Below are 26899 nucleotides of genomic sequence, written 5' to 3' on the forward strand. Positions count from 1 at the left end.
CTACAAGGGGAATGGCTACTTCTGCGGCTCTAAAGAGGGGAGTCCCGGCAGCAGATATTTGTTCAGCTGCAACTTGGAAAACTGCATACTTTCATCAAGCATTACTGCTTGGATACTGCCTTCTCCAATGAGGGGTTATTTGCCAGGGCAGTTCTACGTTCTGTCCATGAAAACTGTAATTAGTACTCCCACCTCCAAAATCACCACTGTTATGGGAGTCTATCATAAGATGAGGAATACGTGGGAGGACACAATCCATTTGAAGAACAAGTTACTTACCAACTGTAACGTTATTTCAACGATGTTCCTCCCACGTATTCCTCATCGACCCTCCCATCCTACCCCACAGTACAGTTTACATTTTCTTACACTTTCCTCTCATGAAGAAGGTATCAGTCATGAGGCACGCCTGGGTGTTCCTCCTATATGTTCATCGAAAAAACAGAACTGAAGCAACGGGCGCAGCTCGAGCTATTTATACCATCGGTGACATCGACAGAGTTCGGAGTCCGTTGAGGGACAATCGTCGTCACACCTCGAGCACAATGCCCTCTGCCGAGAACATTTTTTTCCGAAGCAGCGAAGCTGGAGATATCGACTTATCATAAAATGAGGAATACGTGGTAGGAACATCCAGTCGAAAGAACGTTACAGTTGGTAAGTAACTTGTTCTTCTCAACTTGAAAATGAAATGGTAAACTTGGCTTATGTGGGTTCAGTAGAGGTGGACACACACTGCTCGATAAATATAGAAGGCAATGACCAGGATCTAGAAGCTTGCCCTGTGGATAACAGTTTAACAGCTACTCATGTGCTCTTTGTGGATAGTGTTGGTGCCGCGAGCCAAAGGTCTACTATAAACAGCTCAATCTCGATGACATCTTACTCTGGAACTTTACAATTTGCGCTTAAAATATTATTCAAATTGTGCAACAAGATACATTTAGATATTTGCCACCAAACATCAATCTTACAAAGAATGGAAGACGAGGGCATAAATAAACAGGCAGATACAACCTTCCTCTTTATCTTTAGTCAGAGTGGCAATAGAATTGGCTGAGCTGGTGGAAAATAAAAACCACCACACAAACCAGCAAACTGGATACAAATGGTGCGGCTGATAATCAAGATCCTTTAAAAAGAGTCTAAAAAGGAGGTCATATTTATATTACTCTCAAAGAGCGTAGAAAGCTGAAGAAGATTAATATTCAAAAAGCAAAGTCAGGCACTACAAAAAGAGCGCAGATAGTGGAAGATACCAAGCTGATAGAGGAAAGAACGGTGACTCTGGCAACCACAAGGAAAATAAAGAAAAAGAGCCAATGGCAGATTGAAAAGGCGAGACAAGTCAACTGGAGTGCTGACAGGTTGGGTAATAAAACAAGCAAATAGTGAAAAATTAGCACAAAGATGAGATTTCAATTGCAAACATAACCATCAATGAGACCCAGTGCGCCATTGTTGGCCTCTGCTTCACTCCTGAATTGTGATGTCCCCCATCGCGAGCAATAACTCCAGCAAACAACTATTCATATAATGAAGGATGAATCTATGTGTAGTAGCATCTAATGACTTTGCTGACAGGCACACCAATGCAACGGTCCGTTACACTTAGTAATCTATTTCCGTAAAGGAATGATGCAATACTCAATCGGGCACATGTCCTACATCTGTTTGAACTTATCAAGCCACTAAGAGTATTAACTACTAGAGACATTGAATGTATAGATAGTGCATGTTTAACGACCACACGTGTACATTGCACATCAGGAAACAAGGTTAACATGATAGTATAATAAAGGTATCGAATCCGGCATGTAGAGGAGAACTTTAAGTTGTATGCATAGAAAGGGCTGCAGTCCACCCTCTTCTTCTCCCAGCCTTCAGCTGCCCACCAATCCTAAGAATACATTCTAACCTTACAACATTCCATGGCATTCTATGAATCGCATACTGTTGCAGGATTCCATCTGAAAGATAAGAGATGAACCATATGAACAAGACCTGGGGAACTAAGAACAATATACAATACATAACATCTTACTTGCCTAACTCCCTAAAACTAGGATATGATGTAGAGCATTATCATATGGGAAGGATAATAGAGTTCCAAAAGAAGGATAAAGATAATGAATTGAAAATAATGGCAACAAAGGAGGGAACAAAGTTGAAATAATAAAATGTGTGACATAACAAAATGCAAGATTGGACGTGGCTTCCTAGGTTCTTTCCTACACTGCTGATAACAATACCATGAAATTGTAAAATCTGCATTTGGAACACTCGAGGGCATAGACATATCACTTGCAGCATTGGAGGGATTGAAATACTGACTAAATCGGCTACTTTCATGTTACATTAATGCTGGCTAACTACAGATTATCTACCAAAACGTTGCCAAAAGGCCCAGATTGGCCACTCTATGGGCAGTTTAATAGTTGGAATACGATCCCATCTACCTGCCATAAAAATAAAGATCTCTGGGAAGGAACATAATATAACGGCAATCGAGGCTGCGTTAAAATAAGAGCACCCGATTGAGACACTGCAGCTGGTGAATGTCTACAGTCCTCCAGGGGGATTGTTAGCAGAAAACATACAAACATGTATATATGACATGCTTATAGATGGGTATCACACCACTAAACAAAACCTGTTGATTGCAGAAGGTGACCTAAATTCTCACTGCATAGATAGACAGGAAATAAGTGAAATGGCAAATTTGCAGAGCAAGAGTATTGTGCATCAAAAAATGGAAACCAGGAGGATTTTAAGATGTCGGCCGGCAGAGGAGGACAATGCATGAGCGTCTCTCCCCATCGGGACACTACATTAGCAGTTAAATAAAGCTACATGGTGCAGCAAGCGTTCTTCCCTTCAAAATAAAAATAAGAAGTGGATGAAGGGCAACAACCCACGCTACGCTCGATACGAGCGAAAAGCAGAGAGGAGAAGACTGTGAAGACTCCCAGTACAGAGAGGGGCAAGCAGGCCATAAAACAAAGGAATCACAAAACAAAAGGTGGACCAGTGGATAGGGATGACATGGATTATTTTAAAAAATTACACATTTTAATCAATAAACACATAGTACATCATTGTATGTATTGCTTTTAAAAACATAAGTGTCAATTCATCATCATACATTTCATATATTCAACTTTCATACTCGATCCCAAACTTACTCATTCATACTGTCATTTGTTAAAAAACAAATTTGGCGAATTATACATAATGTATTGTTTTTCTAACACAAGTATTACCAAACAGTGATTATCACAAGTATTTACGGCAATTCCTTATATTCAGGTGTCGTGTTTTATCTGATTTTTTTAATTAACCAGAATGTTCACATAATCGTCGACACGTGTTTCGTTCCACATTTAACAAAACTGACTGACTTTGATTTTCAAGACCTTCTTCAGGACATAGGGCACGAACTATTAGGTCTGCCCTTATATTTGGAATGTTATAAGCCAAATTCAGATCTAAAAAAACATACATAAAACACCATCAATATTCTTTGTCATCCCATATTGCTTTTTTAGGTGACTCATATTGTCACATGTGTATAACATACATAAAGACATCCTCCTACTCACCCCCATGTGTCAATTCAAGGGATGGCGAGTAGATAGTTGGAGCAAATCCTTCACGGTGTCTATGGCTTTGTTAAGACCATGTGAAACAACAGAGGTGCTACTCAATTCTCTGTATCTATTTCTTTCTACTTCTTCTTCATAAAATCATGGCAATATAAACTTACAGTTTCTACTTATTTGTAGCCACAAGGTATAGATTTTCAATGTTCCTGTGTGTTGCCAAATTCCCTCCTGCTCCCGACACCTACAAGAGCCAAAACATTCTAATGTATCTTTGATCTTTTTATCTATATTATTTACAACTTCTGGTAACCATAACAGATAAAATAAATGTGTTCACTCACCCAAATTCCTATTCAAGCTCAGTGAATCGGGTTATTGTGTTCTTTCAGCCTAGTCATATAAATCCATTAGCGATGGTTAGAGAAAGGAATCTGCCGGGATACAAACGTAATATCCACAGTGATTTATTTGTATTTTTATACACCCATCTCCAGTGCTAGGTTATATTTATGTATACATAATTTCTTGTAACCACCAAAGTATGGATAATTAGAACAACAATTTCTGCATGGGTATCCCAAGGAGGAGATGAGGGATCCCGCCCCCTACACTCATAGCAAACATAGACTGCTGTATTTGAAAAACAGTGGTCTGGGAAATGCTGCTAACGCTACATAGTAGCGACACCATGCCACCGATTCAGAATGTTATATGCACGCCCCCGTGACTAATAGACGCTGCGGAGTCCTGACACCGATGCTCGAGTGCTCGTTCGAGTACCTGCTCGCGTGTCAACATGTCTATAATCTGTGCCAGTGATTCACCCGCTCGAAGGTGCACAAAAAAGCCCTCCATTTAATAACATAAGCCGCATGCATTCAGCGTTGGGGACTGGGAGCATACCTTGAATTGCTTAACCCCCCAGCGTACCGCAACAATCTCACCGTAGCCTTTGTATTGTTCTGGCAACATAAACAAGGGACTGCTTCTTTTTAAAGCCTGTCCCAACCTAGTAAACACAGAAAAGGGACATTCTTCTGATTCATGCTGGCTTCCTACTAGAAATACTGTGTGAAGCCATCCTGGCGTATGTGTTGGACTGCCTAATTTTTCATGTGTGTGTACCCACCAGACCACCTAGTCCAGTGTTTGTTAAACACATAGCTCGTGTTCAAATCACAGTAAAATAAACATTACAATAAAATAAAATAAAATTAAAATGACAAAAAACTAGACTCGCAGAGGAGATTTTTCTTGATGGAGATTACAAGCGTGGTCCCATTTACCAATCTATGTATAAAGGTAAATATTCTAATGTTCAATCTGTATTGCAAACTCTCTCTTTACTTAACGTTATTTCTAATGCAGCTCCTATGTTCAGATTTGCGCTATCTCACCTCTCGTGTAGTTTTGCCAACACCAAGTAGTTGGCAAGGGCAAGAGATCACGTAGATCAAATTTTTCGTTAGGCAGTTGGTGTGGCAGTTCATTTTCCATATCCGGTCACTATAATGGAACTCCCGTTTGCTCTCAGTCAGTGAACATGCCACACATTTGCCACATTTGTAGTGTCCAAGAATCTGTGGTAACTCCCACTGTGTAGTGATGGATTGCTCTTTAGTGGGATCTGTATAGGTGTGGACCAGTCTTTGTCTAAGATTCTGGTTCCTCTCAAATGCAAACATGGGTTTCTGCAATAACGTCCCTCGTTGTTTCACTAGGTCCCAGTGCCTGTTTATAATCCTTTTAACATCACTGCTAATAGGATTAAATGAAGTAACACAAACTAGGCCTTTGTTCTTTTGTTTTCCTCGGGTGGTTAGACATGTCTCTCGGTCAGTGAATTCTGCTCTCTTCTGCTGGTCTTTCACCATCCGCCTCGGATATCCCTCATCTCCAGTCTATCTTTCAGTTGTTCAGCATGAGTTTTGAAATCTTCCTTCTCTGTACAATTCCTCCTTATTCGTCGGAACTGGCCATGCGGTAGATTTTGACGTAGGCTAGAGGGTTGGAAACTATTAAAGTGGAGGAGAGAATTCTTATCGGTTGGTTTCTTGAATCAGATGATTTCCTGATTTTTTTAATCACTAGGTCGAGAAAACGTACTTCTCGATAATTATATTCCAACGTGAATTTAATCTTATTGTCACATTGGTTAAGCCACCCATGGAACTCTGTCAAAGATGAAATAGACCCTTTCCAAGCGAGAAAAACATCATCAATATAACGATGCCAGGTACACAAATGGGAGTTAAGCGTCAGATGAGTACTGGGAGAGTTACCATTCCCAAGTAGTTTGCCATATATGGATTTGCAACATCGGGGGCAAATGTGGTCCCCATGCTGACACCCTTTCCCTGCTTGTAAAGCTGTCTCTTAAAAAGGAAAAAGTTTTCCGTCATAGACAGTCTCATACATTCTTGCATAAACTCAGTTGGTGGTTGGTGGGGTAAAGATCTTGTGTTCAAATATTCACCAAGAACTTGGAGACATTCCATCTGAGGGATGGCTGTATAAAGGGACTCGACATCCATTGTTACGAGGATTTCATCCTCACCTATCTGAATATCTTGGACAATCCTGATCATGTGTGTTGAATCCTTTACATAGGACCGCAGTGTCCATGGGTCAATATTGCCGCAGAAATATGGCAATATTTTTGTATCGCGGTATTTTTGCGGGGATATTAACACATGAAACTGCTGAGAAGGGACTATCATATTTGAAACAACGGCATTATGTCAAAGCCAACAAAGCAGACAAGCACCTGGTAAGGCAATTACCAGAGAAAAATACACCCAAACAATAATAAAACTACAGAACAATCTAGGACAGGTAAAGACAACAAACGAGGACATGGGGGAAATATTTAGGGAATATTACCCAAAATTATACACATCAGACGATCAATCAGAACAAGACCAGGAGGCATATCTGACTAAGCGAATGCTTCCACAGATATCGGATGAAGAAAAGGGACTCTTAGAAGAAGAAATAAGGGAGAAAGAGGTTAAAAAAACAATTTCAGACTTAACATTCAATAACGCTCCGAGGCCCGACGGATACACAGCAATTTTCTACAGAAAATAACGAGACATCTTGGCCCCTACCCTTACGAAATTGTTTAACACATTTAAGACTAAAGGAGTCATTACCCCATCAAAGAATGAAGCCAAACTGGTGGTGTTTCACAAACAAGGGAAGGATCTGGTATTCCCAGAGTCCTAACGCCCATTAGCCCATCTATGAATGAAGCCAAACTGGTGATGTTCCACAAACAGGGAAAGAATCTGGTATTCCCAGGGTCCTACTACCGCTAATAAACCTTGATGCGAAATTATACACGAAGATACAAGTAAACAGACTTACTCACATGCTACTAAAATTAATAGGATATGATCACTCAGGCTTTATACCCTTAAGGCAGACATTTGATAATACACAAAGAATAGTCCATATAATAGAAAAAATAGGAATGACACAATATCCAGCAATTTTAGTGTCATGAGAGGCTGAAAAAGCATTCGACTGGGTCAAATGGTCCCTGCCATTCCGTATATTAGAACACATGGGGTTCGGGGAAAAATGTATTAAACTGGTGAAAGACAACTATAAATCACTGGGGTTCCATATCGCCCTTAATGGAATACTTGCAGAGAAAGTAACACTGGGACGGGGCACTAAATAGGGCTGCCCCCTGTGACCGCAGCTGTATGCTATTTATTTAGAACCATTATTGATTGAAATTCAGGAGACAGACCGGCTCAGGGGAATAGAAATGGCGGGAGAAACACATAAAGCAGTGGCATTTGCGGGCGATATGCCGGTCGCAATGACGGACCCCAAACAATCACTCCCAGTATTAATGAAAGAACTAGATAAATGTGGGAGGATATCAGGCCTAAAAATAAATAGGCAGAAATCCTGAACCTATCGGGGAAGCAGGTAAGGCTTGGAATAAAAATGCTATTGAAAAAAGCAGAAAAGGGCAATATCATATCTAGGAATAACCCTCACGAAGAAGATAGGGCAACTATATTGCGCAAATTACCCACAACTATTTGACAAAATCAAATCAGACCTATTGAAAGGGAATCCTCTCAGAATATCATGGTGGGGGAGACTGACAACGGTATAAATTATGGTTCTACCGAACTTGCTGTACTACTTCCATGCACTCCCCATCAGGGTTCCCAAGACCTTCTTTAGATCGCTCAATAACGCTATATCGTCATTTATTTGGAACAAAAAGACCCCCCAGAGTAGCAATGTCTATGTTAACACCTTCTAAAAACAAAGGGAGCATGGCTCTCCCACATTTCTATAAATACTACGAGGCAGCCCAAATACGGATCATGAAAGAATAGTCGTCAGAAAAGCCTACACAAAATATGGGCACTCTCTGGGGCTTCTGTGGCTAAAAAAAAGAAATAGACACCCTAATGTGAAGATTAGTGAAATAGGGGTTGGGGTGGAACTGTGGGACTCAGCAGTGGAGAGAGGGGCACTTACGGTTCAGCCGCCCTAATTTTATCCCTTGTTCGGGAACCAGGAATTTCAACCAGAAATGGAAAAGGGGGCATTGGAAAAAATCGGAAGAAGCAGGGTGTAAAAAGATATGAGACATGTACATAAGACACACCCTTAGGATGTTTGAAGAATGTGTTCAAGAAATAGGTCTAAGAGAAAAGGAACGCTTTAAATATAATCAACTGACACTTTGGCTGACTACCCCAATCATTAAGGAAGTAGCAGCGAGACAACTGACACCATTCGAAAAATACATAACAACCCACACCTGGTCAAAGAGCTTAGTCTTAAATCTATATAGATATTTAAACGAGCAGGAAGAAATTGTTCAAAGGAATTATGTGAAGAAATGGGGAAAAAAAACCCTAGGGGAGACAATTCCAAAGAAACAATGGGAATACCTGTGGCGAGCTATCCTAAAACTAACTCGCTCTATTCAGGTGAGGGAAATGTGGATAAAAATCCTCCTACAATGGCACTATACCCCCGAGAAAATTAATGTTATGTTCCCCCAGGCTTCTGATCAACATTGGTGGGGATGTAAGACTGTAGGGGACTGGAAACATATTCAGAGGGAATGGCCACTGTTACAACCATTTTGGGAGGAGATGAAAACCCAAATGCAAGGGATGTTCCAGGAAGCGGGACAGCTGGGGGCCAAGATTTGGTGGTGTGGGATGTGGGAACCAGGATTGAAAACACCAACAAAAACACAGAAACGGTGGTTCATGATCTTATTAATAGCTGCATGGCTGGTGATTGCACAATGATGGAAACAGCAACTACCACCCATACACCAAGATTGGTTACAGAAAGTCTGGAACTTTGTTTCACTGTAGTGGGTAACATACACAATTCAGGGAGACCAGGAAGGATTGAAAAGAGACTGGGAATCGGTACTTAACTACTTACAGAATGACAATATGGTGCAATGGTGCCCCCACAAGATTAGGATACTGGACATTGTGGCATCCTAAGAGAAATCAAACCACCAGACAAACAGACTGTATTTCTGGTGGGGGAGGGGGACAGGGGAGTTGAACACTGTTGAATTAATATGCTGGTATTGTATAAGAAGAAACCAATAAAAATATGTGGGAAACAAATGGAAACCAAACCAGGAAAGAAATGGTTCGGGTACTTAGCAAACTGGAATATGATCATGTTCAACAGTCGCCTGACAGGTGAAATACCAGGGATTTACACATGGCGTAGTGGTAAGATAAAAGCTACTGTTCATTGGATCTAGGCCCTAGGGTAATGCTGAGGTGGTTAATCATGTGCAGTCGTTAACATCGACATTTAATGAACTTGGGGATAATATTTCTTTGGTCCTTGACCTAAATATTGAAACAGAGGTTAACCCACTAAGGAAAATAGGTGACGTCGAGATAAATGCGGGGCTAGATAGACTGAATATAATTTAAAAGCAATAAGCAAGAGGATGGCAGATTTAAGTGGTTATAATAACCGAATTCTCGAATGATTTAAACCCTATCCAAATAGTCCAGTGGATTTCAGAATGCACTTCCTCCGTAATACCAACAGGAGCTAATTATTTATTACAAAAGCGGGAAAACACAATGGCCTCTATGATGAAGTAATAAGGAATGCGAAAAAGGAAAATACAAGGAAATGTACAAGTAGATGCAACTTTGAGGAAACAAGAAGTAGCATTATAAGAAAAGAGAAGACACATAACATGCGGAAATCATTTTTTCGACATTGAAGTGTAAGGGCCAGTAGGCCAGGGTCTCAGAGAGATTGTCATCCGTACTAGGGGTATAGCCAGAAGTAGCAGCTGGTAAGTATCTTCCATGCTAGAGCAATGGAGCAGCATATGGATTGCTCGTAGTTTTGTGTTTAGACCGAAGCACAATCTGCTTAATGCAATCCAAGTTGCGAATAACGTTTTTTCCTAGGCAGGTTTTTAACTAGTCCACTGTTGTTACAACAAACCCTACCTTTTACTATTACATGCTGCCCTGCACATTTATGCCTGGTCACTGGGCGGATTTTGCAGGGAGCATTCTGAGCTAGAAGCGGGGACAGCAGCACTTTTATCAGTGATGTACGGTGCAAGATTTTGTGTTTGTGGTCGACCACTTTAAAATTCTGACTGCCAAAAATCTGTTTTTATGAAAGTTAATAAATAACTTGTAATAAAAAAGTCACTGATTAAATCAAATAATTTTCTTGACAGGCAAAATACAACCTGACATTTGGTTAGTTGAAATGCTCCACTTTAAAAAGTTAACATTCTTAATTTTTAATTTAAATATTGCGATTTTAGAAGCTTTCTCTAGAGTCACCGTTTCCCATTGACTAGAATGTTGCTTTGAAATGCTGTTTTCCTTTCCTTTTTTAAAAAATAAACCTGGCCTCAAATACGTTGCAGGCATTTGTAAGCCATGTTCAGCATTGCGGAATGTTTTGGTTTGGTTTGTAAAATCGGATTTACATGGTTAAAAAAATGCATCCTTTTTTAAAAAGTTGACAGTAGCAATGATAGAAATGGGTGGTGATTTTTGTATGCACAGGTGAATTGTTAATTCTTTGTTTTTCATTGTTACGATCAGTTGATTTTTAAATTGGGAGTAGAAATAGTCCAATTCCCTGATTTCCATTGCTAAAGGTTTTCTCCCAGTCGCCACTGGACACATATTGTCGCCTTTAGTCACGCACCACACTGTTTTGAAGCAGCACTCCCTGCTGTTATTATGGTCATTATGGGCAGGCAATGCTACGCAGATGCAATTACCAAACTGATGATACTGGCAATCTAGCGCATTAAAGCAGTTATTTGTCAGGATGACCAGCCCTATTGTCTGAGTGGCCCTGAAAGGGCAGACCGTGTCACAGCGCAGTGACTCATTCAGCCTGACCAGCAATCGACTGACTAAGGCGAAAAAAGGCTTCCTGTTCATCGGCCAGTACTGCTGTTGGTTGAATACATGTAATAACTAGAGATTAGCTGGATAATGAAAACACTGCGTATTTACAGTCGCGCTCTGAGACACTGACACATGAACCGGGAAAAGGGATTATATGATAATCCAGAGGAGGGATGGGGGATTACCCATTCTTCTGATCAATTGTTTCTGCAAAAACAAACCCGTTCTGACTATTTATATTTTCCACCTCTTGTCCCCCACAGTACAGGCTGTTGTTCTGCATATTTACACCTTTTCTCCTGTTCTCTGTTAATATCTGCAACACATTTAAAAGAACAACACAGTGCAAATCATAGTGAAAATAGATATTTTTTTTTTACTTAATCTCTGTTTTGGATCAGAATTCTTGGCTGTAGCAAAGGAAGTCCAATCCATGCTTGATCCCCCAGCACATTTAGTTATTCGCCATCACCGCTCCAACGGGCTCAGACAGGCTGAGGCAGTGCACTAGTAGTTTGATTTAACCCTTGAGGGTGGGTGCTTCACGTCCTAGCATTTGTACACAAGAAGCGCCCAATGAGGGTTCTTTAAACTCCCCTATTACATGATCATGGGAGAAACGGACGCAGAGACACATTTCTTTGACGTCCTTGCTCCAGGGCAGAAGCTTCATAGATTGCGGACTTCAGACCAGGGTAATCTGCTTCTACCTTGGTTAGATTATTCATGTTTGCTCCACTTTCCATTCCATTTTTAATTCTTTATATCAGTCTTGTCCCAATACTGCTATTTCTTGGAGAACCGCCTCACATTCCACCTAGAAACAAACCCGCACATCGTACCCGTGCACTTCGGAACTGCATTCCCCCACCCACCTTATAATTGGCCAGAATGTAGCCCATGCTAATGGCAGTGGTGGGGGGTAGTAATCTCAGTAACATGACCTAAGGTTTGGGCAGTTGTGTTCATCCAACTAGCTGCTGCATGGAGGGATGCAGAACAAATTACCTGCACGCAAATCCGACTTTGGTTGCTTGGGATTCCTATCTGGATCAGTCCATGTTGGGTGTTTGTGTATCAAAGATTGGCTGACGCCAGGACCAACCATTCCTCATAGCGCTGCACAAGCTCCAGAATCTCCATCATCAACAGGATCTCGGTCTAGTTTTCCCCATCAGCAAAAGTGCAACCCATGTGAAGGCTTTGTTCATTTTGCACACATTGTGTGTACGCTTCTAATGCACACTTGTGTGGACCAGGAGAGATTTGCATCTGTGCCCATTTAATGAGAGTTTCAGATTTTCATTGCCATATGCATTGCAATAAAAAACAGTGCTGTGTTTCTGATGCCATATGTTTATGGCATTTAATCAGTTAATTCAATACAGTATGGAGTTTGCGGGTGATTCCATTCTGTCCTTACCCAAAGCTTTCTAACACAATATTGACAGAACCTTGCAATTATAAAATTATTCCTATTGGGCTAAATCCCTGCAAGTACATGCATATCCCTGTCAAATACATCTTGCTGTCCCACCAAGTGACTCACACTTTCCCTGGGAAGCGCTGGTGTCACGCCTATCTAGGGTGAGGGAGAAACAAGAGGCTTGCCCTATCCTCTCTCACTACTTTCCTTTGTTTCTAAAAGTAAGTGCACACTGTTTGGAAGTCGATAATAAATGTTATTCGTATCGCCTCCAAAGATGTGTGTCTTATTTTTTACTGATACTCCATCGTTACCAATTAAGTACATCTAAAAGTTAGACAACAAAAATCCCTTACGTTGTCTGAAACTCCTGCTGGATTAAATTGTATCCCAGACTTTTGTTAACCTTTGGCATTTTCCTCCAGAGGTTACCCGATTTCTGTTGCCAGCCTTTTTGTCATCGACCATCAGATTAGGCATGGTGCTATGGGTAGGGGTGGCCATTTCCGCTGGGCCAAGACTGAAAAGGGGACAGTGGATCAACTGGACCCCAACAGGTCGGTGCAAATAGACTTGATTATTATTAGCAACTGCCCTCCACAAATGATGATGCAAATAATTGTCAATGCCAGGAACATACTAGTGGAAGGATGCACACCCTGTTGCTATCCATCCACCTTGCTCTATGAAGACTTTGGGGCCAGAGAAATGCAGCTGATGACTGCTGAGACTGACTAAGGATGCTTGGCTTGAGGTGGTGTCAGTTTTATCCACTTTTGGGGGATTAAGTGTTGGTCATCCAGTAGTCAATTACAAAAAAGGGAGTAGGAGCAGGGCAGCGTTATATTAAAAACGTATTGGTTTCCTACATCGTGTCTTGACATCTATCTGGAATATGTTGACTTCTTTGGAATTGTGTTAATAGCGAACGAATCTGTGACTGCTTTGAAACACCCAATTCCACCCTCACTTGTGCTTGAGCCTGGGTGAATTCACTAGCAATGAACTCTCTTGGAGCAATGACTTTTCTCATAGCTCAGATGATTACACTGAAGATTGTGTAGTAATTGGCAACATTTCTGAAAGTGACCCTAAGAATGGCTTGGGCGATATTCAGTAATGTATTTCTTTACTGTATGATAGCATTTACACACTGCAAGAACCTTTGCCAAAAGAATTCTAAGCATGTCTTCAAAGGTCTAATTCCATGGTCTGCCAGAATGACATCCTTCCACATGCCTAGAGCTTTGGTTTTGGCTTCTTGAACACTCATCATGGTCTGCTTTTGTGGTCACATCTCAGTGATTTGCTAGATGTGGCTACAATTATTTTATTTTTTTCTCTTAAAGCCATCCCAGGCTGGGTAAAAGGTTTTAAGGCCTCAATGTTGACCTTCTGCCAGATGCTGTAGTTGACCAAATTTGCTGATCACATTCACAGCACCACACAGGACGACAAGTTTTACTCATCTGCAATCTGGACCGTCCAGTAGAAAAAGTAGCGGAGGCAGAGTGAATGGCAGGGAACTGTGTTGAGCAGGATTTTGTCCTACAAAAGGGGACATTTCTGCAATCATCCTTTGCAGAATTGAAAGTACCCTATCTAGAGAGGTTCTTTAAATTTCTTTCAGATTATAATCTAGAAGATTCAGAATCTTTTCTTGATTAAGAATTGCCTTTCATTAGAGAATGAGATATTTCTTTTGTTTGAGCCTCGCCGCTATACAGAATAAGGTAAAATTGCTGTTCAAAGGCACCCCGTCTGAGGCTTTGTAGCTTTTACCCCCTTCCACACACGCACAATGTAGTCCTGAGAAAGTGGATTGCCCTGCTTGTTGATCACCGTAAGTAAGCGGAACCGGAAGTAGTGTCATCGCACAGGAACGGGAAGGAGCACGGTGGCCATCTTTAAAAACACAATCCATTGCCATCCTCAGCAGCCAGGACCTGTATGATACTGCTGTTTGTGAAATCTCATTCTCTACCATACCACAATGCCTAAGGCTGTGAAGAAGGGCGCCTCCCGCCAGCGCAAGGAGCGCTTCAGTGAAGATGAGCTGGCCATGCTAGCTGAGACCCTGCAAGAACATGCTGACGTCGTGTTTGCCCAGAACATGAAGAGGGAGGCCATAATATGCAAGAAGGCGATCTGGGCACTTGAGGCGCAGAAAGTAAGCGTGGTCGGTAACACCCTCCGCACTATCGAGGACTGCAGGAAGCGGTGGGACGACTTGCGGCTGCGAGTCCACAACATACTCTCTGCCAACAGGAGCCAGGCAATGTCAACTGGCGGAGGACCAAGCTCCCCCATAAAGCTGTCCCGGTGGGAGGACATATGTGCTAGCCTGATTGGCATGGAGTCAATAGATGGTGTTGGAGACATGGAGTGTGGCGCCACATCATCTGCGGACGGAGGTGAGTGTCCTAAGGAAGCACTGTAATGCAAAGTCTGATTATAGTCCACCAATATGTCTGTCTAAAGAGGCAAACCATGGCCCAATACACACACATTCCCAGCAAAGTTGTGGTACGCAGCACAGACACATGCAGATGCCATACCCTACACAAACCACACTAAGATGTCAATGGCATGAGTCACACTGCATGCAGGCCCCAAGATATATAAATGTCACATACCATACGTCTGCCGCAACACGAGTGACCACTGACCCACCCATGTAGCAAGCAACGTGATCGTCCAAACTCAACTGCCTATTACCCTCTAATGTGTAGATGAGCAATTATACAAATGTATGCATGATGCTTCTCAAACCATCACTCATGCTGTCCCTCTCTTCGACCCCCACAGGCTCAGACCATGACAGCGAGGCGCAGGACTCACCCCCACAGCCAACTACACCCCAGAAGAGGGCCCAGGATGAGGCCAACAGGCCTTCCACCTCAAAGGCCCAACCCAAGGCCCGCCAGGCACCACCAAGGAAACCACCTACAGATGCCACGGCACTGGTGCCACCAAGGGCAGTCGAGACGGAAGCCGCAACCCCTGTCCCACTGCCACAGGACACAGCTGATGCTCCACACTCAGCAGAGTCCAGCTGAGTCGGGGAGGTGGCAGCCACAGCACCCCTGGCTCAGGAGGAGGCGCAGGAAGAAGTGTGGGTGCCTGTGGAGGACGAATCCTCAGAACAGCCCTGCACACCAAGTCCGGCACCATCCCCCAGATCACATCTTTGGAGCCAGACCATGGCACCACCCCGGAGCAGTCTGGGGCGGGGGGGCAGTGTTACCAAGGGGCCATGAGTCCCATAGTGGAGCCCATCCAGGTCCAACATGACACCCAAGCACCCTCCATCTCCACAGGTATACCGGCGGGGCCGCAGCGTCATGAGGAGCTGACTGCCCTTGTGCATCAGTTTGTGAATGACAATGCCCAGGCAAGGCAGGAGTGGCGTGAAAACATCGCCTCTCTGGCAAGATGATTGCTGATAACACCGCCTCCCTGGGCAAGATTTTTGCAACAATACAAGCCGACTGTGTGAGGAGGTATCCGCCCTGCGGCAGGTCCTCAGCCGCATCGCCGATGCTATGGAGGCAGAACGTCCGGCACCCCAGATGGAGCAGGCAGCCACCCCATCGTCCTCCAGCTCAACCCAGACCAGCCCACTCCGCAGGTCGTCGCGCACCCTGCGTCGGCCAGACATGCTGCCACCAGGTCCAGGGAGTGCAAAAGAGAAGACTGGCCAGCCTGATGAAGGCATTAGATATTTGTTGGGACATGTGTGGGGGAGTTGTGGGGGGAGGGGAGTGAGGGTGTGTGGGGGAGTTGTGGGGGGAGGTGGAGGGGGTGAGAGTGTGTGGGGGAGTTGTGGGGGTAGGGAGAGGAGGGTGAAGGTGGGGGAGGGTTATTGCACTTTCGTTTACATTGTATATTTCAATACACCCGTTGTGTTAAAAGAAAAACTTGAGTGGACATTCATCATTGCGCATGTGTCATTTATTCATATACAGTGCATAGTGTACATGTACCCCCACACCCAGTGCCCTCTGTCCAACTATCATGTCACCCTCTGCAGCCATGTGCGTCAGAAATATTGTGCAATCACTGACTGACGCACAGCACGTCCCTCCTGTGCATCGGCTCCGCGATGAGGTGCAGCCACTTCTTCATCCCCTTCATCATCACCAGGTGGTTGCAGTTCAATGTCACGGGGCAGGGGCTCACTGTGTCGGATACACATGTTGTGCAGCATGAAACATGCCATGATGATCTTGGCCACCTTCTCATGCCTCTACAGGAGTGCCTCACCCGACGGGCTAAGGCAGCAAAACCATGCCTTCAACAGGCCAAAGGTCTGCTCAATGACCACACGGTACGGGTGTGGGATCGATAGTAGTCCTCCTGGTGCCTGTTCTGTGGGTTATCGGACAGGGGTGAGGAGCCACGGCATCAACGGATAGCCAGTGTCACCTGCATAGGAGGCAAAAGAAGGTATATGTCAGTCGATTGATGATGGACAGCTGTACTAGTCACACATGCTGGCAGATTATCGTTGGTCACATGCGCATGTCCCTGGTCCACTGATGAGTGGTGCATGTGTTGTGGGATGTGGGGTGGTTTACTGTTAGTCATGTTGTGATAGGTGTCGACCTTACTTCATTCCTATGGGATTTGGGTGTCATGTTCTGTTTGGGATGCTTTGGGGCACAGTGTTTAGCGATGCGCACATCGTGCTGTCACATAGACATTGACACCATGGTGGTGTATGCATCTCTCCCCCCATTTCACTGCCATGTGCCTATCATGCAACTTAGCAAGCAGCCAGGCATGTCGTACAGCATGTCGTTCCATGAAGCGTGGCAGCGTGGAGTTCCGCAGGACCATAGAGTCATGAGTTGATCTGGGATATCGGGCACAAAAATGTGTGATGATCTTGCTTGCGGCGCATACCATCTGCACTTTGATGGAGTGGTATTGCTTGTGGTTGCGGTACACCGCCTCCATGGCATGCAGGACCACCAACTCCACGTGGGTGCAGTCGAGGGCACCTATACAATTTGGCATGCCTGCCAGTGCATGGAAGCCAACTTTTGTTTCAAAATTCTCCTGGGGAGTCCGTGGTAGGGATATGTAGTCCCTTGTGTGCTTGAGGAGGGCATCCAGCACTTGCTTCAGAATGCGAGAAAATAAGGTTTGTGATATGTCATGCATGTGCCCCACTGTGTGCTTGTAGGCGCCTGTGGAAAAGAAGTGGAGCACAGACACTACCTTCAGTAGAGGGGGGATCGCGGTGTGTATTTCAATGAGGCTGACTATGTCGTCTTGTATCATGTCCACGATGGTAGTGATGGTGTCCCGGTCCAGACGGTACAGGGTGTGGATCTGCTCAGGGGTTAGGTTGAAAGGACTGGCTCTGATGCGAGGGATTGGGGGCTGCCTGCGTGGTTACGCTGGCTGCACTGGGGGGCATGCTGGGCCTGTCTCACCCTCCTTCTCCTCTGTGGTGCCTACTGTTGCTGCTGTTGTTGCTGGTGTTGCAATGCAAGTATGTCCTCCAGCTCCAGTATTGCTACTACTATTGGAATCATCTTGGTGTGGGAAGGGGTATGGTGTGTGGGTGTGCTCCTTTTGTACAGGCCCAGACTCAATTGCCTTCACCTGTGCTGATAGTGTGCACCTGTGGCAGTTGGGAACACTGCACATAGCATTTTACGGTTGGTTGTCGATGCTGGTATTTACGGCATGCCGGTATCCACGATTTGCGCCTTCATGATGCCGGTATTTGCTTGTCCGCCTGACTTGTGATTTACTCCCTTTAGCGGCATGCCGCTATTGCTGGTATGATGGGCTGCATGCCTGCGCCCATGCCGCTATTAGAGACACCGTTATTTACGGTGCCGCTAATAGCGGGTTGGCAGGTCGGAATAGCCCGGAGCGATAAGCGATGCCGGTACCGTTTTTCCCTTACCTCCAACCTCGGAATGACCCTCTAAGTGCTACAGCGAAGGCTATACGCACTTAGTGATGCATTTTATTCAAGCTTATTTGAGCACAGTTCATATTCATTGTTTTTTTTGTTGTTTTTTTACAAAGACCATCTTTTCATCAATTTACACAGATGTGTTTTCTTTTCTCCCTCAGCCATTCCTTGTGTGGCTGAAGGAATTTCTTCTACAAGAGCATTGAGACATTGGATGTGAAAAGCAAAATTGCTCTTTATTAGTTCTGGTGGCGTAAATATGGATGAAATTGGATGCGATGAGTAAAATTGGCTCGTATGTTTTTCCCTGCGGCGCGCATATAGTTTTTACATTTTCATCTTCCGCCGGGTGATGTAGAGAAGAGGGGACGTGCAGATCGTTCCGGTGTGCATCGTTCTGTAAAGCCACCTCCTGTGTGGCCGAGTGTCTCTGCTAAAAATGACACCCCTCTTCATGGCTTTCACGGTAGCATCAGAATTAGCGGGTACTCTATCTCCAAACAGAGCATCATCCAGGAGGTGGAGTAGTTTCCCGCTGTAGCTGGACGGGCAACCAAAGTTCCCATCCACACTATTCAGCATTCCACAGCTGAAATGTACAACACCGCTGCACACTGGACACACAGTAGTTAAATTAATATTTCTATGCAGATGCTTAGGTTGGGCAGTATTACAGAAATGCTGCGCTGGGTCAGGTTTAATTTTAAACGGTATTAACACTAGGTCAAAAATGGCCTTAGTTAAAAAATGCATTAAAAGAATGTTTGTTTGCACAATGACGGGTACTGCGCGTGTGCAAAATTGAGCTTGGACTGCTGCCACATTGCAGTGGTATGGCCGCTGATTGGTATTCAAGCACACAAGACGCACCTCGGGGGACCTCTGTCTGGTATATGCCAGCAGTTTTTTCTTACGAAGTTTTAGGCCTCCCGGGGGTCGGGGGATTGGTTTTTAGCAGACATGTTTATTGAAACCGACTATTTAGTACTTGTAACTTGTTACATGCCTATGTATAAATGATGGCAAGATTACTCAAAGATAATGCACCAGTTCCTTGAGGAAGAAGCGTGCTCGCCTAGATCTTTCCTCAAGAGCATGAGGTGACAAACATAATGTGCCCCTCTCACTGTGTGGCTGGCAGGTGACTGTTAAAGTCTATGCTGGAAGCCTTGTGGGCTTCTAAAGTGACAAGTCCATTCTACTGGCTTGTACCAATCGTAGCAAAGCATGCTCAGGACTACATACAAACAACATGCCAACTACTTTAAATTAATATGGGAGTATATTACTTGGTTATTGAAGACATCTTGGAAAAGGCCAAAGTCTGTTACTTTAATGGAGTCCATCTTCTTTATATTTCAGTTTGATTTTCGGGTTCATCTTTTCTTCCACTTTTCTGCATGACCAAGACCTGAGAGCATTATCAGGTTTGTGACTTTCACGTCTTTTATTGTACCCCTGGTTCCCAGCGTGCTTTATTTGATTGGATGTGCATTGGGCTGTTCCAAGCACGGGCGCCGGGTACCCGGGTGCTCCGGGGCCCCGGCATTTCCCTGAGAAAACCAATCTCTACCAATGTTAATACCCTTTCAATGCCACTGCCCTGAAATCTGGCCAGTGCCCCCCACCAGCTCCCGCCCCTGGGAAATTCCCAAGTTTGCTCCCCTGGTACACGGGCCTGTGTGGATCCAATGAAGCCCTGATGCCGCTCTTTCCGGGAGTCCGACTGTAGCACTTGTCTTTCTTTGCTATGTTTTATTGCAGAGGTTCTCTGCACCGTCCTCTACATTAACATTATCATAGGAACCTTTAATATGGGGATGGTAAATGTACATGACACAAGTGCATTGTACAGGTGTGATTTAAAGATTATTTGCAAATTCATCATTTTACACTCACAGCAATGTACCCTGGAGTACCAGAGCTTAGAGCCCTTGTTATATTGCAGTTCAAACTATTATAGTTTGAAAAATAGAGACGATGCATTATTGAATTTATGATTCGAACTATGTATTTTCTCCAGCGATTAATCTTTCTGGTTCGTAATTTAGCAGCGATGTGTACCCGCATTTGTTTGGCAAGAAGTCTGTTTTGAGAATAATTGGCTAATTAATGCATCTACTGTAGCGGCATCCGTGGCTCCTGGCTGTTTAGACGAACAGTGAAAACACAATACTTTTCCGCACTTCCACTCATTATAATGTTATCTATTTACTTAATATTAATAGACAGTCCACATAGCACAGGCGACCAGGGAGGGATAGTGGGGCACACAGCATCACAGGCGACTGGGGGGGTAGTGGGGCACACAGCATCACAGGCGACCAGGGAGGGATAGTGGGGCACACAGCATCACAGCCGACCAGGGGGGTAGTGGGGCACACAGCATCACAGGCGACTGGGGGGGGGTAGTGGGGCACACAGCATCACAGGCGACCGGGGGGGGTAGTGGGGCGCACAGCATCACAGGCGACCAGGGGGGGTAGTGGTGCACATAGCATCACAGGCAACCAGGGAGGGGTAGTGGGGCACACAGCATCACAGCCGGCCAGGGAGGGTAGTGGGGCACACTGCATCACAGCCGACCAGGGGGGTAGTGGGGCACACAGCATCACAGGCGACCAGGGGGGGTAGTGGGGCACACAGCATCACAGGCGACTGGGGGGGTAGTGGGGCACACAGGATCACAGGCAACCAGGGAGGGGTAGTGGGGCACACAACATCACAGCCGACCAGGGGGGTAGTGGGGCACACAGCATCACAGGTGACTGGGGGGGTAATGGGGCACACAGCATCACAGCCGACCATGGGGGTAGTGGGGCACACAGCATCACAGGTGACTGGGGGGGTAATGGGGTTCACAGCATCACAGGCGACTGGGGGGGTAGTGGGGCAGACAGCATCACAGGCGACCAGGGGGGTGCGGTAGTGGGGCACACAGCAACACAGGCGACACCTTGGCAGACATGGGCTTTTGTTGTGGGCCTTCGGTGGCTTCGGCCAGCTCCCGCCTCCCGATTACAGGGATTGGCTGATGAGGGCCATTCAGCCAATGAGAAGGGGTCAGGCACTCCAGGCAGCAAACGAGCATGGACTGCTAAAACGAGGCGCCCATTTTAGCAGTGCCTCTGAACAGTTCAGTAGTAAGCAAGAAACAATTTTAGGTCTTTAAGGCAGGCAGAGAGTCGTCGCTGCATTGATTTGAGTTGTTAGGGTGCAGAAGTAAGGCTTGGACACAGTGGTGGCATATTTTTGGGTGCAGACTTTTATTAAGCAAGACAGGGTTGGAGAAATGCCTCTCTGTCCCTAAAGGGAAGAGGGGTTTCCCTGCCTCAAAGAAAACCAGTGCAGAATGTCCAAAATCAAACGTCTGTTACTGTCATGTCTCAAAACTCTGTCTCTCAGGTAATCAAAAGTGATGAGATAAACAATGTTCCCAAATATAGGATTCCAAGGCTACGGTTGTGCTCCTTTCCCCTAGGCTTCTACTTATTCTACTTTCCTTCCTTTTGGGCTTCTGAGTCCTGTATCCTTTTGGGCAAATGTCACTGGTCAATGCACAAGGATATACTACTTTGGCTCACAGTTCTCTATCTCACCAACTTGGCACACTTTTTTTTTTTTAGGAAGCGTAGGATTCCTTCTCATTGGTGCTTTTCAGTCCCAGCGTTCTTGACCATCTTATTCTCAGCCTCTTGTGTGGGTGCAGGTCCCAGGCTTGCAATCCTCTGAGGAGCTTGGTTCACTCTGCCGCCAAGCATGGTCTTCCCATGGACTGTCTTTCTTTCACAGGGTCCCATACCCATCCCGTCCCTCCAACCTTTCATCTCTTATCAATGGTGCAAGAGCGCCAGCCTGGTTAGTTTTGGGGCTCTGGAACCTCCCAATGGCCTGTTGGCTGGGTTTCAGGCGCTGTGGGGGTCCCCACTAGCATGCCCTTTTCTTCCTGGACGTCAGCGCTGCTCAGCTGGTACTGCCCTTTGCAACAGGCATTCCTTCTGTTACAGCTTCCTGCCTCACTCCAGGTTTCTATCTAATCATACTCGGTAAATTGTTCTTCACTGTTCTTGTTCATTTGAATCATGTATTTTATTCTACTGCTTCTCGTGTATTCCTGTTGTTTAGTGTAAAGTGCTTTGGCGTAAAGCGCTATATAAAAGTTAATAAATACAAATACAAGTAGCACAAGGCACACTGCACCACTGCTATTTACGTTCCACTCCCCAAGAAACCAATTCTTTTTTGATCTGGTGAAGTACTATTTCTTAGCTATTAATCATCTTCGTGCCACTGCAATTCCGCTTAAATGGAGAACTTATTGATGGGTTTTTTTTAACTAGCTTTTTTTTAAAGTCACGTTTACGTTTTAAGGAACAGCATTATGAGAATATTCACTCTACCCTCACAAAAGGGTTTTCGTTGGATCAAGTCTATTTGAGAGTTGCAAGTGAAGATACTGGTCTCCACTAATGATGAGGTAGCTTGCGGTCCTGTGATTCATTTGCTGCTAGAGTATCTCCTTGGACCCTGAGTTTAATAAGAGTCATTCTTTGACCTTTTAACATTGTTTACCTATAATGGCCGCAGAAGGATATTTGGAGGTGCGTTCTTGGGAAAGTCAATCTTTTATCGATCCCTTGGTGAAGTTGTAGTGTATTGTTAAAGTCGCCTAAAAAAACAAAGAGCATCCCTCCTGCCTGCCCTAGACAGCACCAGGTGCCCTGCTTTTGTCTTACTTGTATATCCGTAGGCTAGAGGCGGCGCCACAGGCCGCCAAAATGTCTCCTGCCGCCGGACTTAATGTTCAAGGTCCCAACACTATTTTTTTTGTTTATTATTGAAGTTTTGTTTGAAGTGACGGTTTCTTTCTTCCCATCGCGAAAGATCAGAAACGCTGTAATTGAGATATGCAATGACAAGTGTTTCTCTTCTGTTTCTAGATCCGCCCAGTCATTGAGGACGTCTTCCCCTTCTCCGAGGTTCCCAGGGCCTTCTTGAAGCTGCAAGGAGGACACGCACGTGGCAAAACAGTCATTCGGGTCGTTGACGACGCAAAATAAATACAAACCTGTTTGCATTTGTGAAATGAATGGAAGACATACAGTGTGTACAGTTTGTACCTTGAAACTAAAGTATTATATTAAAGTTGCCTCCAGAGGTTCTTTAGGACTGGAAAACGGTGATGTTATTTGGTATATGGTGGTAAGCATGAGCTTTCCTGTGCCACTGTGGTAGACGCCCGTGGCCAGCGCTGCTGCCAGTGTGATGCCCTTCCACTAGACCTACAGGTAAGTATCCAAAATGTGTTTAGTGACAGATTCTCGCTTTGCTTGTCTGTGCTGTTGTATAAAAAAGCAGCATAAATGACCCATTTACTGCTTTATAGAAGGGTTTTGCACTGTGCGCAAAGCAGCACAATCTTGTCATATGGCTTCTGCTGTGGTGTGGTGCTCATGGAAATCTGCACCAGAGCAACCCCCCACTCTTATTCTTCTGAATGTTTTATATCATTTTTTGGACACGGCCTATGAGCTGGTATATAGCGTAGATTTGTGCAGTAAATGTGGATTTCTTGGCCAAAATCAGAGCCAACGCAAACGAACCCTCTCATGTGCGGGGTGAGAAAGGGCATGTCTCCTGACAATCCACTTCATGGAAAAAGGGTCAATCGAGCAATTCCTTTATTTTCGGCATGACTGCCATAAAAGCTACACAATAAAACAACCGTTATCATGAACATCAAGCGTCTGAAAACACTGAATAACAAAGTCCTTGGCCAACAGCCTTCCCAAGTACACAAGTGGGCCAAAAATGTATCTAGACACTAACATTCTCTTATAAAAAAAAACAGATCTTGAAGAGGATGAAACGGCTAGCACCGATACAGGCGAGGTGCCACCTTCTAAAACTCGAAGGGCAGACAACATTGTGGGCGAGTCTAACTGACTCCAAACTGGGATGAGCCAATGCCCCCTTGCCCAGCAATGGCCCGACAGAAAAAAAAGAGATGCGCCGCCTTCTTGCCCTTTGCCACAAAAAGGACATAGGATTGTGAAACAAGACCCATTTTGCCACCTTGTGGACAAATAAGCCAATGGGAGTATGCCCAATCAGAACTTTGCAAACCAGCTTTTTAATTTCACAGACATTTGAAGGTCCAAAAACGCCTCCAGCCCCAGATGTCCTTAAGCTGTAAGTGAGCCCTAGCTTTTTTCCCCCGACAGGCAATTGGCAATCATCCTACTCCATGCCCACTCTCTATATTTGTTGTTGACCACCACTTTATAGCCTCTGCCTAAGCTTGTGGGGTCACCCCATAAATCCCCTAACCCAATGTTAAAAAGCATAATTTGTACGTGCCTAAACCAAGACAGCTTCCTGCCGCCTCATAATGATAGCAACTTCTCCAAAACTTCCTTAAACGGGGATAGAACTTTATTATTCCAGATCCACAGCCAGTATAAGACTGGCTGTATTAGAATGGCTTATCGTATTTCTGTAAAACCAAATTCACATGGGGCACTCAAAGGTAAACCAAGCAAAGATTTCAGAAAGCTATCTGAATAGAGGTACAATCATTTGCACCCCACAACTCAGCCCCATAGGTTACCCCCGGGATTGTCTGAGCCTGGTAGATCTTGAGGGGTACAGTAAGAACCTCAACATCTAGGCATGTTACTAGATTCCTAATAAGACCACACTGGTGCTGATGCGATAGCCAGCTTTTCTCTACCTGGTTATGCCATTTCAAATTGTTGGAAAAGATCAACCCCAAGTACATTTAAGAATGAACAGAATCCAACAGCTGGTTGTTTAAACAAAAGTTTGCCTGAATTCTGGGCTTTGTCCCAGCGCAAGCACACCGCATGAGTTTAGTTTTAGAAAAGTTAATGCAGAGGCCTTTTGCGTCGCACAATTTATTAAAGACATCCAGTTGGTTCTGCAGACCAACCAGCGTTTTTTTTACAGTAAAACTGCATCATGTGTGAACAACAATAGGCTCCATTTTATATTACCCAAACTTGGGGCATCCCTAGCAGTTTCTAAAAATACGGGCACTGTTATTGTATAATAGAAATAACAATCGGGCCGCAATGCAGCCCTGCCTAACTCCGATGCCAAAAGGTACTGGGGGAGAGGGCTCTCCCAGCGGCCTCCACCGTATCCATGCCCAGTTGCCAGAGTATACAGATGTTATGCCATTACCCAGAGAGGAGGGGATACCCATCTGCAGAACGGACCACAAAGATACCATTGGCACTGTGTTGAAGGCCGATTCTAGCTCAACAAATGCCAAATACATGCCTTGCCAGTTGAGGAGCACATATTTCCGACAAAGGAGGTCTAGCCCCATCGCCTGAGCCAACGTGGAGACCCCTGCTCTGAACCCTGCCTGCACAGGAGAAAGAATACCTTCACTGGCCACCCAATCCTGCAAACGGTGAAAGATAACACCCTGGAATAAAGTTTTGCCAGTTAATCAATCAAAGAAATAGGCCGATAGTTACAAGGGGGTCCTGATCACCTTTCTTATATACTGGAACAATGGTTGTCTCCCTCCAGCTACTCGGTGGCAGGTTACCAAGAAAGACACCATTAGAAAATGTAATCAAGAAAGGTACCCATAACATAGGTTCGCTTTTAAAAAGATTGATAGGAATACAATCCTGCCCAGGGACCTTTCCCTTGTTTACTTTAGACAAAACCTGTTTTACCTCTTGGGCTGTGATCGGGGCAACGCCCTCCTCATGGGGGGGAAAAGTGGACACCAATGTCCAACCCCTCTCCTCCCAACTATCCGACCCAGTCCGCCCCTCCAACCCCCGCATATAAGGCAGTGAAATGATCATGCCAGGCATCCAAGGAGATGTTACGTACAGCGCAAGGATGCTCTGGCTTGATATTTCTCTTGACCAAATTCCCTAGTCATTTGACCCACTGGCCTTACCAAGGGCTTTCGAGATGTTTTTATTATGTTCACTCTTCTTTTTGGCTAGCATGAGTTTATAATTATGCCTAGGTTTTGTAACCACCCCCGGGGCAGCCACCACCCCACGCTTGAGAGCGTTAAGCAAGACCACCTTGGCTGCCTGACATTCACGGTCATACCAACCGAAGGACTTGCCATTGTCTGGGGTTGGAAGACACCTCTTCCTGGTGATAAACGGAGACAGTCTCTCAGTCATCAATGCATATAAATGAACGTGTGATGAGACAGAGTTTGCACCTTCATAGGCCACCAAAACTTGTAACAATGCCTCGTAGATTTGAGCCTGACAAATGGCTGATGGTGGTTGTGGCCATCTCCGACAGGTTAAAGGCTGGCGAAGTGTGCCATCTTTTAAAGAGGAAAGCCTGCTCTGGCCACTGGTGCCATGTGAAACCAAAAACGAAAGCACCAACGGATCATGGTCGCTCTCGGCGCTCTCCAAGAACTTAAATGAAACTAGCACATCCCATTGGAAGACAGGGACAAAGATGTAATCAATTTGACCCCCTTTGTTCT

General features: G+C 44.8%; 1 protein-coding gene across 2 annotated transcripts in view; it reads left to right on the forward strand.

Moving 5' to 3' along the window:
• Nucleotides 1-23570, forward strand: part of RTN4IP1 (reticulon 4 interacting protein 1) — a 485006-nt gene extending 461436 nt beyond the window's left edge. For both annotated transcript variants that reach the window (XM_069606575.1, XM_069606576.1), the window contains one exon: nucleotides 23334-23570. In XM_069606575.1, the coding sequence (XP_069462676.1) occupies nucleotides 23334-23453 (120 nt within the window). In that variant the 3' untranslated portion in view covers nucleotides 23454-23570. The remainder of the gene's footprint in view (nucleotides 1-23333) is intronic.
• Nucleotides 23571-26899: the final 3329 nt, after the last annotated feature.

The sequence above is a fragment of the Ambystoma mexicanum genome, chromosome 4p, assembly GCF_040938575.1.
Source record: "Ambystoma mexicanum isolate Mex_15411 chromosome 4p, UKY_AmexF1_1, whole genome shotgun sequence".
NCBI lineage: Eukaryota > Metazoa > Chordata > Amphibia > Caudata > Ambystomatidae > Ambystoma > Ambystoma mexicanum.